General features: G+C 39.3%; 1 protein-coding gene across 4 annotated transcripts in view; it reads left to right on the forward strand.

Moving 5' to 3' along the window:
* Nucleotides 1–14,667, forward strand: part of LOC309715956 (glutamate receptor ionotropic, kainate 1-like) — a 38,068-nt gene extending 23,401 nt beyond the window's left edge. For 2 of the 4 annotated variants that reach the window (XM_082549479.1, XM_082549480.1), the window contains 8 exons: nt 144–260; nt 612–815; nt 1,192–1,415; nt 1,959–2,077; nt 3,715–3,932; nt 5,343–5,568; nt 8,094–8,344; nt 12,000–14,667. In XM_082549479.1, coding sequence (XP_082405605.1) covers nt 144–260; nt 612–815; nt 1,192–1,415; nt 1,959–2,077; nt 3,715–3,932; nt 5,343–5,568; nt 8,094–8,344; nt 12,000–12,167 — 1,527 coding nt within the window. In that variant the 3' untranslated portion in view covers nt 12,168–14,667. Of the gene's footprint in view, nt 1–143; nt 261–611; nt 816–1,191; nt 1,416–1,958; nt 2,078–3,714; nt 3,933–5,342; nt 5,569–8,093; nt 8,349–9,055; nt 9,225–11,999 lie in introns of all 4 variants that reach the window. The other 2 variants (XR_014279343.1, XM_082549478.1) reach the window with 2 other exon arrangements.
* The last annotated feature ends 135 nt before the right edge of the window (nt 14,668–14,802 follow it).

Consider the following 14,802-nt stretch of genomic DNA (forward strand, 5'->3'; position numbering starts at 1 on the left):
TAAAGCTTAAACAGAAGTAAAGGTCTATACGCTGCAAAACAGTCTTACACAGAGACTCCAGAAGGTGTCAAATGTAACATCCTGTGTTTGATCAAAGGAGCAAATGTGGTTCAATAATTCTGAAGCCCTGTTTGCTTTTGCAGATTGCTGTGTGGAACTCGTACAGGGGGATGAACCTGACGGAGGAGTCCAGGCGAGACAAGAATAACAATGTGACAGACTCTCTGGCTAACAGGACTCTCATTGTCACCACAATACTGGTGAGTAGGAAGGTTAAACAGAGGACAGCATAGAAAGAAGAAGGGAAGCACATGTGAGATATGGTTAATGTAGATAGGGGGAACAATAGATGGGAATGCAATGAAAAAGGAGAAGGATACAAAGACGGAAAGAGGTGTTTAGGAGATGTGGCTGCACAGTTTTTGTTTCGTTTTGTCAGCACAGAGCGAAGCCGATTCTTTATTAATCCCGTCCATAAAATAATTTGCACGTGCTCATGCAAAGGATCTACAAGCTAAAATAACAAAACTAGTTCATTTAGGATACTAAGCATAAAAAAGGGTCAGAATAAAGAATATACCATAAAAAGATGAATGTTTTGTTTTACACAGGAAAATCCTTACGTGATGTTGAGAAAGTCAGACAAGGAGCTGGTTGGGAATGATCGCTACGAAGGCTACTGTCTGGACCTTTTGAAAGAGCTCTCAAACATCTTGGGTTTTACGTATGAAGTCAGACTGGTGGCTGATGGGAAATATGGAGCCCAGAATGATAAAGGAGAGTGGAACGGGATGGTCCGGGAGCTGATCGACCATGTGAGTTACTAGATAAAGTGTAAACCCCTCAAATTAAATTGGGAAATAAAGTAGAGTAACGTTTTCCACGGTTGAATTCACAGATTTCATTCAAGCCTGTTTGCAGGCCTTGTTTAAAGACCAGTACAAGCTTCTTTCTTTGATAAAAATCAATGCTCCCTCTGACTATATTAACAAGGCTTCTAACAAAAACAAAGCTATCTGACCAGAGTTATGAGCTATAAATAAATATTACATTGCTTTCTAACAGTTTTCTCAAGTAAAGAAAATCTTTTAACGAGGTGTATTCATCATGTGAATACTGATGCACCAATGAGAGCCCTTGAACAGTGCTCACTTTACCTGCACTGGGTTACTTTTGTTTGGTGTTTTTTAGGTTGCAGACCTTGCCGTGGCTCCCTTAACCATCACCTATGTCAGAGAGAAAGTTATCGACTTCTCCAAGCCCTTCATGACCTTAGGCATCAGTATCTTGTACCGGAAACCTAACGGCACCAATCCAGGCGTGTTCTCATTTCTTAATCCCCTGTCTCCGGACATCTGGATGTACGTGCTGCTGGCCTGCACAGGGGTCAGCTGCGTCCTCTTTGTGATTGCCAGGTGAGAGGATGCACTGATGCTTGAGGGGACGAGCTGAGGTGTGATGAACTGTCCAAAGCCCCAGCTCAGCTCTGCCACACTCTTCTTTGGTTACTAAGGAATGCCACCACAGAGCTTTTTAGAACAATAAAAAGTGGGCGAGCCTGACAAGAATCACAAATCAGCTGTGATGTTTTGGCTCGACTATATTTTAGCAAATTTCTGCTACTCAGAAATAACGGAGAGTGTGCTTTTAGCCATCAGCTGCCAGAGTGGATTTGATTGTGGCTGTTAAGTAGCTGGGAGTAATTGCAAACTCTCCACCTTTTTCTATGGTAGTACGAAAAAGAAATCTGCCAGCTGGTTGCACCTTGCAATCTGTAAGTGACAATGAAAATGTGAGACTCAAAATATGTGTTTTGCATTCTGTGAAAGTGCAGATTGCACTGAAGCACTAATGGAAGCCTGTTTTAATGTGAACTGCATGACTGAATTATGATTACCTGCAGCACACTGGTTCCGTACTTCTTTTAATCCCGCTTCCTTTCTGTCGTTGTCTTGCAGGTTTACTCCTTACGAGTGGTACAACCCACACCCGTGCAACCCGTCCTCGACTCTAATTCAGAACAATTTCACTTTACTCAACAGTTTCTGGTTTGGAGTTGGAGCGCTGATGCGGCAAAGTAAACTATTTTTATATAGTCGGTTGATGAAATTGTATGTTGACTGTCAAATTAACAAAATGCTTTGGTATGTACGGTGTCTTTGACAATCATGAAGAACGTGTTTCTGTTCAGACACCTGGCAAAACGTGCATTTACCAACATGTGTGTGCTTTAAAATTTTTATGCTATTAGTGTGTCCCTGCAGTCAGATCAAATCGGAGGCCACCTGGATATTATTCATTTGGGGCTCTATAATCATTGACTCACTTTGGAAACAACCTTCACTGCAGTTTTTGGTAGTTCTGCAGTGGCTTTGTTTTCCCCCCAAAAAATAATAACCTAAAAATATTTGTGCATTCTTAAATTCTTTTTTAAAATATGGTTTTCAGCTCAGACAGATTCGATCTCACTCTTTGTACACTATGTACCCAGCAGCACACAGCAGACAGACAGTTAGCACAACGATGGTGAACATAACAAGAAACATCAGTTAAATGTTTGATTTAAATTTATCAGGTTAGGACACAAGCACACACAAACCAAAAATGCTATTGTTTAAAAAGTTAAAACTTTACTAATAGAAGCAGCAAAAACTGGGGTCTTACTGCAGAGCTACAGTAAATGAAAACCCTGCACAGCGGCTCGGCTGTGAGCTGTTTAATGCCAAACATCAATATTTTCCTCCTATTTTCTTTGAATGCCCTTTCCATATATCCTGGCTCCAGTTCACATGAATTGCATCCAAACCCTATTATAAGAATTATGTTGCACATCATAAGGACTTTATCTCTCTAAAGGCAGGAGATTTGGGCAGGCAAAGTCTGACGTGCCTGATTGAGTGGTCAGCAAACCTACTGACAATATCAGCCGAGTGCAAGCCAAGTGTAACTATCAGTAAGCTATGTGTGTAATTTGTTAGCTCTTTAGAAAGGCAGAAAATGAAGAGATGAGCAAGTGGGGCTCATTTTGGATTCGTGCAAATTTCAATGTTGGTTTATTTTCTTATCTGTAAATCAGATTGCCGATAAAGCTTTAATTACATGTCTCCTGCTGCACTGATTCCCTTTCAGCATTTATCAAAAAACAAGCTCAGGCAGGTTTTATACTCTCCGCACTGTATTCTGCATATGAGCTTTTTGATGCTGTGGGTTCTTCTCTAGAAGCACATTTAGGGATTCTTTTCACTCAGAGTGAATAAAAAAACGAGCACAGATGAATCCAAACCTCAAACCCTAAAAGTGGCAAATGTATTCTCCAGTTATCTGAATATGTTTTCCCCAATTTCCTTCAAATAAAAATATAAAGCACTTTGCTTATTTTGGTGCTTAGGTGTTGCACTTCATTACTTTTTACATGTGCTGCTACATTTTCTTTACTTTCAGCTTTCCTTTGTCAGATCTTCTAAAGTGTACCATTGTATTTACTGTGAATCTCACAATTAGGATTAAGAAAAAATATTGCGATTAAGAACAATGTAAATCGGTTTCTCCCATCTTTTAAACATGCAAACAACACCTATTATTATTCTAGTTTCACTATTCTGATATTAACAAAATGATTCCTGCATTATCAACATGTTTCTCACTCTCCCTTTCTTAAACCTTTACCACATGTGCTCGTTCTTAACCCCTTGGTTCTGTTTTCCGTGCTTCCAGGCTCAGAGTTGATGCCTAAAGCTCTATCCACACGTATAGTTGGTGGCATCTGGTGGTTTTTTACCTTGATCATCATCTCATCCTATACGGCCAACTTGGCAGCCTTCCTCACAGTGGAACGAATGGACGCACCCATCGACTCAGCAGATGACCTGGCAAAGCAGACCAGGATTGAATATGGTGCAGTTAGGGATGGATCCACTATGACTTTTTTCAAGGTAAACCTGCTGTAGTGTCTAGTATGAGGCTTTTAGAAATATGTGACGCAATACGTATTACATTATATAATCTGTCTTTCAAGGGCTTTTCTCTCTCTTTATGTTTATATTAAGCTATATGTTTTCCATGGTGACGAACTGAATATGTGGTAATGCTGCTGGAGAGGAAAGTGATTTTTCACACTGAATGCAAACCATAGATATTTGATTTTTGCATCCTTTAAGAAAATGTTTTGTTATCTTTCAGTAAAACTAAGTGCTTGCAAAAGGCTGTTTGTCCATCCATTAATCTTTTTCCATTTCTCTCCAATTTGGGGTTACATGCGGGCAGCAGGCTATACCAACTGTGCAAAAAGCAGGATACACCCAGGACAGGTCACTGTTGGTTAATCACAGGGAGACAAAGAACCATTCATATCTATTGCCAGTTATCCTAATGAGCATGTCTGTAGATTGTGGGAGGAGGCCAGAGAAGATCGTCAGCTGGTTGGTGGATTCAAACCCAGGATGTTATTGCTATGGGGTGACAGTTCACCCCATAGCAATAACATCCATAGCAATATTTCATATTTCTTAAAACTATGAGGTTTTAATATATTTAAATACATAACTCAGGAGTCACAGTACCAACCAAAATTAACATCAGCCATTGGGCATAGCCTTAGTGCCTCAACACTAAATTTGTAATTTACCTTTGTCAAAATGAGTTTATTACAGTTTCTCAACATAATTCACGGGAACAGATACTTCTTAAAATCATATAATTTCCTTTCTGTATCATCCTGCATTTTTGCCAAAATTCTGTTATAATGAAATTAAATAAAAATAAATAAATAAATTCTTTCATGGCTGGTGATGTGAATCCATCAAGAAGGATTGTATGATGGGAAATGGAGAAGATGCATATCGAGAATTTGGGAGTGTCTGTGTTGAAGTATACGGTAATTTGTGAGTTCCTATTATATAATGCATTAGTGTACTAGTGTCCTTGGGTGGGCTGTCACTTCCTTGCCTCACAGCTACCCTGGCTCTGTGCCTCCTGTGGCTCAGCAGGGGTGATCCATGCACGGCTTTATCCTCGCAGATTGCAGCCAGTGATTATGGCTGCCTCGATAGGAAGAAGCAGGCTGTGTTGATGGCTTGAACAAATTGAATCAGCTGGAGGAGATTTAGAACACAGCTGTCCCATTTTCTCTGACTGAGCAAAGCGAAACACACACTCACACACATCGACTGAGACTCCCGCTGAAACACAGTCCCACACAGCTTGCTTGTTAAACTTGTATGCATTTATGGAAGCGTTGAAATCCAGTTAAGCACATATAACTGCGCTTGTGTAGACACGAACGCACAAAGTCTATTTTAAACACTGTACACTTTTTATTAACTTTTGGCTGCTTTGCTCCTTAGAAATCAAAGATCTCCACTTATGAAAAGATGTGGGCCTTTATGAGCAGCAGGAAGAACACCGCTTTGGTTAAGAACAACAGAGAAGGTATCACCCGCGTCTTGACAACAGACTACGCCATGCTGATGGAGTCCACCAGCATCGAGTACATCAGCCAGAGGAACTGCAACCTCACACAGATTGGGGGTCTCATAGACTCCAAGGGCTATGGAGTAGGAACACCTATTGGTAGGATGAACAAGAAAGATGTTTATGCCTCAACATCATCTTTGTCACCTATCTCCGAATGAAAAGCCCCTGAAAAAGTAAAGAAAAAAGTCATGTAGAGTCACATATTTTGAATTGAGAACTCCTTGTGTCTGACATATTTCACTGCAGCAAGACTCATTTCTTATTAAATAAATATATCAATTAAAGCAAGCCATAGACAATTACTGCATATCTTCAAGCACAACAAATTAAATTCTGATTAAAAGATCCTGGTGGTCTTATTTTACTTGAAAATATTTTTTATAGAAACGTCTGTAAATGAATGTTTTGCATGAGAGATAGGAATTTTTATTTCATTAGGAATTTGCATATTTTTCTCAGGAGTTCAAGTGCAGAGCAGCTACCCTTTATCCTCAAAATGCAAATACCCTTCCATCAGAAAGCTCTGCCAGCTGTAAGGCTTTAGGCCAGTTTGTTAGAATTTGAACTGGAAGCAGGTCAACCTCTGCACTTGATGTCAGGACTGTTGGATGTTTACTCAAGCAATACTTAATATATATCTCTCTTTCTTCTCTTCTCTTATCAAGATGCAAAGGTATTGCAACTGATGTAGGTTTGAAACCCTCCGTCAGAGATTCAGGCTTATTTGATAACAGCAAGCCAACCTGACAAGCCTGTTAATTTTCACTCTGCTGCTCCTGTAGAAAACATTCTGCATTGTTGAAAATATTAAAGGCCACCACAGAATGGAGGAGCATCTGTAGCATAGTATGACAGAGAGGGCCAATAAACAGAAAGCCTCCCTGGGTAGTTAAGTTGGCATTAACTGTTCTTGTACAGGATTTTTCTAATCCAGTCCAGTTTGATGTTGACCTATTATTTCTCTGAATTCAGTTTTACTTCCCTGCTGGCCAAAAAAGCACAAAAATGAGATGTGCATAGAGTGGTAAAAGCAAGAGAAATGACAAAGCATTATCTAGGAAGGCCAGACCAGGACCAGTCTCTCTAAATACTTTTTTTGCTGTTGTAGTGGAGAGTAGTGGTTTAGTGTGTTTGGTAGGATGTTTTTTTCAGAGCACGGGAACTCGGTACATGGTCAGGTTTAGGTTAAAGACATCCTTAAGAGATAAACACAGATGAGCGGCTCACTGCTTTAGGCTAAATCCCTCAGAGCAGAGGTAGCTGTGCCCACGCTGTGCTAAAAAGTTAGTCCATTCAGCGCTTTTCTCAACTGATCAATAGGCTCTGATAGAGTGAAAGCTGTGTATGAGTGTGGAAGTATAGTAGGAAAAGAGGGGGGATGCAGAAAATAACAGGAAATAGTGATTATAGGGTGTAAGAGTTCTTAATACTGTTTAAGAATTCTTAAACCTTATATACATACATATATATATATATATATATATATATATATATATATATATATATATATATATATATATATATATATATATCACGTTTATTGGCCATGTATATGCACAGACACATACAAGGAATTTGGTTCCGGTAGATGGTGACTCTCAAGCACAGCAATGTATATCTCAACAATCTAAGCAACACAATTCACCCACACACACACGCGCGTGTGTGGATATATCAAAGACTGTCGACTAGTTTTACTCAATAAAAATGTACAAAACTCTGTATACTGCAATGTAAGCTCCAACAAGGCAAAACAACAACAGAAAGGACAAACAAGGAAAAAAGTCTTCTTCCAGAGCTGGTCAACCTGAAAAGCCCAGTGTAGTACAGACAAAATAGTTATTCTGGGAAATCTTGTGTGCAGCCTGTAGCCATGTTCCTTCTTTCTTCGCAAACTAAACACAACTCTTTTGCAGCACTTCTCACAGGCCAAAAGGTGTGACACACTGTTCTCGCACGCAAAAAATACCTTCCAAATTTAGCGGCTGGAGAAAGAAAGATATTGGCAGTGTTTAGTTTTTAGAATTTTTAGTTTCTTGTCATCTCAAACGCGTAGGAAAATAAAATAAAAATGTGCAGAGTCTCATGCAAGTGGTGACTGCCATCATGTTCACATGCATGTGGGTGGAGTTGCAGCTAATTGTTATTATTATTCCTGTTCTGCTAATCAAATTATGGTGAATCAGGTGGAAAATAATCTTCATCACTTAGTATTACAGACTTAGATCACTCAGATAAATTCTGCTTTAACATGAGAATGTGCCCTCCCCATCACATAGGAATGATTTTTTTAAAAGGGCAGACGAAGCACATGCAGGACATGTTTTGACTTGCATGTGACATATTTTTTTTGCATGTTATGTCTGCAAGGTTATGACTGAGTCTTATGTCACATAAAAGTAAGGCTCCAGTTCTGGGGACTGTTGCTGTTTCTGAAAAAAAAAATACTACTTCAGAAAAACACAATAAATATTTATATCCAATTTAATAGCATGGATATTTAATGCTAGATAATGGTATTCGTCAACAAATAATAATGAGCAAATAGTGGCATATAAATGTAGTGATGTAAACTGTAAAGATTGACTTTAAAAACTTTTTTCTACCCTCCCTCTCACCAGGTTCTCCTTACAGGGATAAAGTGACCATTGCCATCCTTCAGCTCCAGGAGGAAGGGAAGCTGCACATGATGAAAGAGAAGTGGTGGAGAGGAAACGGCTGTCCAGAAGAGGACAACAAGGAAGCCAATGCCTTGGGCGTGGAAAACATTGGCGGTATCTTCATTGTCCTGGCTGCCGGTCTGGTTCTCTCTGTGTTCGTGGCCATTGGAGAGTTCATCTACAAGGCCCGCAGGAACGCCGACATAGAGGAGGTAAGTGAGGTGATGCTATAAACTGCTGTGTGATGATGCGAAATGACCAGATTAAAGGTTACATTTTGCTCTGAGTAGAGGGTTGGGTTTTTTTTCTTTTCTTTTTTTAGAAAAGACCTAGTTTTTCTGTAGATCGTTTAAAAGCAGAAGTGATTAATGTCTGGAAGTATGCACTGACAACGAGCAAAATTTTGTTCATTCCTCATTCTGCGTGTTGGAAGGTATGTTTTTTTGTTGAAATCAATGGCTCATCTGAGTGATATTACTCAAATTAAAATTTGCAATTGCTGCCGGTGTCTTGGCTAGACAGTCATTAGAATGATTTGTGACTTATTGCTTTGACACAGTGAATGCTAGGTTTTGATACAACTAGAAATTGTAGTCAAATAAAACACAAAGGTCTGTGTGGGGTGTTTTTTTTATATACTACAAATATCAGTACTGGATTATCCTTCAGTTCACATGATTTTAATCTTCTTTTTGGAGGTAACAAATATATTTCTCAAGAAAAGCATACCATTTCACACGTAACAAAGGCAGTATTATATCATGAAAGATCAACAATGCCATGCGCATGATTCGTGTTTTCAGTCTGCCTTATTTTTCTTTCTTTCATGTTGTTTCCATATTGTTATTTATTATCAGAATATTTTTTTTCAAGTTTTTCTGTGTTATCTTTTCTCATCCATCCCTTTTTTTTCTTTGCATCAGGCATTTTGTTTCTTTTATGGGGTGCAGTCTCGTCAGTTTCAGCGCCGTGGCTCCACCTCCTCCTCTGGCACGTCCTTATCTACAGATCTAGAGAGTGGCAGGCTACTGGGCGATGACACTGAGTAGCCATGACAACACAAATACAACACATGCTCACTCTTATTGATAGGTTTGTAACCGGGTGTCCTTCTCCCTGCCACTGTTCCCAAAATATGCCAGCATAGCTAAACCTTCAACCTTCAGCGTCACCTAATCCTTAATCATTTCTATAGTTGACCCTTTTTTCCTTCAGCGTGTACCTGCAAAGTGCTTGTTTATTTCCAAAGTGCTCCCACCACCCTCCCTCATGCAGAGCTTAATAAAATTATATAGTTCTCTAGAAACTTAACAGTACAATTTCAGTAGTTGGGTTTACAGTACTTGCAAGTGGTTTCTGTGCAGAGGTGGCATCGTGCTGGCGTGTCTCCGTGATGACTTGCCCTCCCCTCTCATTTGTATGCTGTTTCTTATCTGTAAGGAGCAAATTAATGATTAGAGCCTTAAAATACAGCCTCCGTTCCAGAAAGCACTCAAAATAGTTGCACATTTTTGGTAATGTGGAGTCTAAAAATCCTAAAAATTCAATATAGCTTTAAATTATAGCAACTAGTTTTACAATGTGCATTAAGTGTGGCACTATAGGGGAGACCGGGGATAGTTGTAATGTGGGTCAGTTGTAAGACTTCCAATTTCTCCAATCAGGGCCAAGTTTCAAATGATGTGATTCATCCTGTACATGCCCGATTCAGTTCTTCTATCACATGTGAAAAATTAGCACATTTTGGCAAACACAGACAATCTAAGAAGATAAATAGTAATTTTTTTAAACTTTATTTCAACGTTTAATAGCATTATCTGCTTTGCAGTTAAACTCATCAAACCTAAATCATGTTATTTGTATGTCTATGGGGATATATTCTGTGTAGGTCTTTAGTGCTAATGTTTTAGCCGTTGGCTGTAATGTTAGCTAGTTCATGGCTATAGGAGTCTGGGTCATTTGTAAAAGCAAAAGTCTGGGTTAGTTGTAACAATAATGCAAATGTTACAACTTACCACACTACTACTTTAACTTATATTAAACAAGTTGGGGCAACGACATCAGCAGAGAGGTTCACTGGTCACCTTTGTATATGCGGTTAATGCCATTGGCAACACAATTCCTCCAATGTTTGTGCTCCCACACATACGTTATGCAGACCACTTTGTCAGAGATGGGCAGTAGGAAGTATTGGTAGTGGAAATAAATCAGGATGGGTGCGAGAAACAGATTTCCTCATCTTTCTGAAGCACTATGCAAACCACACCAAGGCCATGAAAAAAAGTATTTCTTCCCATGGACATTGCGATGGAATTGCGATACTGGCACACAACTACATTTTTTCAGCTTCATTGTTATGTTCAAAAGTTGGTGCAAGAGTTGTAGGTTAGGGGTTAATTGCAACACTTCACTCTTTGTGTTTGAGGCCATACCATGTAATGAGTAATTGTGCTGCAGAGAAAATAGCTGCACTATTTAATAGCAGAGACATGTAAATACTTTGCATTACATTTTGAATCCACCACCTTAAAAGAGCTCCAATTTACAGACAGAAATGTCAAAAATGTTACAACTATCCCCGGTCTTCCCTACTGATGTTTTCTTCACTCTGGTTAAGTACCCTTTCTTTTGGCAGTGTAGTCTCAGTAGACCTTTGTGTATACTCTCAATGCCTTTTGGGAAATCAAAAGATAGGAAAACTCATTTGAATATTTCCTCCTCATTAAGCTCATTAGTAGACTGGTTTGGTTGGCTGAGGTTAGGATAGCAGTGACTGAACAATGTGTTGAGTTAAGATGTCCCTTGACACAAATCCGGGGCCAGAAGTAAAGTCGTCCTTTCATTAATAACTTATATTACTGCAGAGAATTCTCAGCGAGGAAATGATGGATGGTATTGCAGAGGAAAATAATTTTCACTTTATCCCTGGACTGACCTTGTGTTCCTTTTCTTCTCTGAAAGGCAGTATGAGAGTGAATGCAATATTCAGTCAGATAAAGCAAATATTAACTACTACTGTGAATTAATAACTTTACTACTGTTACAGGGCATACAGTCGGTGCATGCAACGAGTGCATATCCTATAACCTACTTAGTAAATTGATAAGATACTTAAATTATACAAGAATGAACATTGTATTTAATGTATGCATATCCAGTGATAAATTGGTGTTTTCACAAGTAAAGTAAATATAACTTTTTTGTTGTTGTTGTTGTAATCAGGTATGATTTTGTTTTTACAACTAGTCACCAAAAAACTTGAATTGTCAGTTGTTCAGGTCAAAAAAGAAGAAGTTTTTTCTGGTATTCATAGGAAACCCATACTAGATCAAGAAGCCCGAAGCCCAAGGATGGAACAGGAAGGTTTTCTTCTATGTTGTAAAGCTCAGCAGATAAAAACTGGATGACTTTCTGCTGTGAATTATGATTTCATGAGCACGTCATCCAGAGTAGGGCAAAATAAAAGGCAAATAACTGCGATTGAAGATTAATGTTTTCAATGCAATGTACTGTTCTACAGATTCAGATAAGCCTGAGGCTTTTCATTTCAGATGGCCTTCTTTTTTATAATTTCAAATGATTACCATACTATAAATCCATAGCTCCCTGCAATAGAATGCACAGCAGACACTGTGCTTTATCTCTGTCAGTAATTGGTTTTCATGATGAGACAACAGAGTTTATAAATGTTTCACAACTCTTTCAGAGAAAATTTACAATATATGTGAGTTTTCCCATTCCTGGTCACCTGACTCAAACCAGTTCTCTAATTCATCTTCACCCAAACTCCTAGTAGCATGTATCTACTGGAAATCAGTTTATTTTGGTGTCTTAACTCCGGCCTTTAATTCTTTATCTCTCTGGCAGTGTGCGTCTTTTAGCGCCGTGATGGAAGACTTGGGGATCTCCCTGCAGTGTTACAAAGGCATCCGGAGGAGGTCACGACCTCACGGCGGTGCGAGGTCCGCTTGCATCTTCTGTCAACCCAAACGTACTTCAAAGAGGGAGGGAGCGAGACGAGATTCCAACACTTAAGCTTTGAATCAGAAAAGAAATGGAAATGCAGAGACTGGTATCTGATCATTTTCCAGTTCTCTTATTTTTTTGTGTGGGCCACCAGCAGCTATGAAGTTATTTCCTGAGCACCTGTAGACTGCTTGTGTATGGATAACGCATTAAATACTGTACCGTAAATGTAGTTGACAACACTTTAGCCTTGTATCAACATTAATAATGTTAAAACAGGTGATGACCGCAAGAATGAAATCCCTGTCATAGTGCAAACCATCGATGTTCCCTCATGGCTGTAGTTTGGGTTAAGGCGTCCGCAGAGTTGAATCTGCAGACTTTATAGAACCTCCCATTGTTTAATGACAAAAATTCACTGATTTTAACAATAAAAAGACTTTTGCATTTTTTTAAATGGTTTTAAATGATTTCTTGCTCTCGTTTCTTGCTGGCAGCAGTGTGTGTGCGTTTCTTGTAGGCACACACTGAAGTAGCTTCAGGGAGGATTGCTGAGCCAACGCTGACCTGCGAAAAGAGATAACGACCTCTAAGGAAAGACACAAACACACCTGCTGTTTTATAGCCTTCCAGTACCAGCATCTCAAACATCAATCCTGACACACAGACACACACACAGACTCCTTACAAACACCTGTGATCATGATGTCATCCTGGAGATGGATCAGAAAAAAGAATATAATACAGGGAGAATGGAAGGACAAAGTGAAAAGGACGTTTTATAATGCTGTAAGCTGTAAGGAGGTCAAAGACAAACACAGTTTTTTCCTTCCCTTGAGAGTAACAGTCTTGTTTTTCAATAAGCCTCCTTTTTTTCAGCGTGTCTTTGTCAAATTTGACAACGTGAGGAGAAATCGTGTCTTCCAGGAGTGACAGTAGATCCCAGTGGATGTTTGCATGCCACAATGAGATTTGTTACATTTAAGTACATTTTAAGCTTGACATACACGCTGCAGTAGACCCATCAGCAGATTTAGAATTTACAGCACCAAGCCTCAGACTGAACCATAAAATTAATAAAAGCCTATATTTTGGAAATACAGAATATTCCCATTAGTATTCTTTATAAAAGCTTGGTTTTAGGGATGGAGGCTTATGACAGCTTCATTTAAATTTAATATTGTTTGACTACTGTACACATTCAGTGTGTCTTTATTCCCCTCTCTTACTCAAACAAGAGATGTCTCAACTGACAGGTGAGGATTATGCTGATGAAAATGTTCTTAGGAGCCTCAGCAGTATTATCTCTCAGCATTACTAACTAATTCACGCACCCCTGCTGGAACTCTACTCCTGAGGACACGGTGAAGGATACCAACTTTGACACTTGACACACATCAAACGGATACCCCGGCACAGCACTGATTAACATATGTGACAACAAAGTCTTTACTGACAAATCCAACTCTCATTCCCCTTTTGGTCAGGCCTCACATTACAGTCAAAGCTTCCCCATATCAACTTTTGTTCCTGTCCTCTTGGACTTTTTTTTAAGATCAAAGACTGAATAACCAGCTCTTACCCAACCTGTGTACTTTTCATGACTGTGTCCTCCTTTTACCATTTGAGGCTTTCCGCTCACCTGCCCTGAACTCTAGCTGGGTGTGTGCTCTGTCCACCTTTGTGCCTGAAGCCATCTGCTGTTCCTTTCTTTCAGTTATTGTATAAACATTACTGCAATCGGTTTTAGAGTTAACTCCAGAATATTACAAACCAAATGATAGTAAGGAAGCAATTCCAAGGGGACAGAAACTAAGACAAACTGTTAATGGATCATCTTAAAGTTTAAGTCTTGATAATGTCAGGACATTCAAAACTGACCTTCACTTCCCTGATCTTAGCAGCTAATGCAATGACATTTCAAACAGGACAGAGCACTAAATGCTGTAAATAGCTTATAAATTGTTGGAGTCAGAGGTTTTGTGCTGTCGTTTCTCTCTGTAGACTCTGTATGCTGGTTTGTGTGTATCTTGAGAGAATTCGACCAAGCGTTTCTTAATCTCTTCATGTAATGAGTTTTCTCTTTTTTGGTATTCAGATTAATTCTGGGATTGGGCTCAGTCCAACGTAGCGTTTGGTTGCCCCTAATCTCCTAACCCCATAATTCTTAATCAAAACCAAAGGCAGTATTTTTTTTTTATCATTATCTAATCCATCACGAATGAGGCCATGGATTACAACTCCAACCTTGGCATGCTGCTAAACTGACCGTTATTGCTAAGCCAGGATGTCCTCACCTGACTAATGCTCTGTTGTCTCTGGCTTAAACTCTTCGTCGCAATGATCTCAAAGCACAGAGCTCTCAACCTGGGGAGGTGAAAGAGAGATGTGGAGACATGAAGGGATTGTGGCGTCTGTCTGTTTTTGCTGTCAGTAAGTTTGAAGTTGTGGGGGAAGAAGAAAGCTGTCAGAAAGCCTTCAGAAAACAAATAAAAAAAAGGGTAAATTACAGAGCCTGCTGTTTTCCTTTCAATGCCAAAATGGAGAAGTAGAATGCACTTTCTCTAAGGTGGTTTTGAGAGTCTTTAACAAAGAACAGGAAAAACTCAGCAGGACAAGGTTTAAATTTGATTTCATCACATTTCTGGAGAAAAGCTTGTTTCTCACCAATTTAAGTCCTTCAGACCTGTCAGACTTTGTCCAT

This window comes from Aulonocara stuartgranti (genome assembly GCF_965226115.1).
Source record: "Aulonocara stuartgranti genome assembly, chromosome: 10".
NCBI classification, from domain to species: domain Eukaryota; kingdom Metazoa; phylum Chordata; class Actinopteri; order Cichliformes; family Cichlidae; genus Aulonocara; species Aulonocara stuartgranti.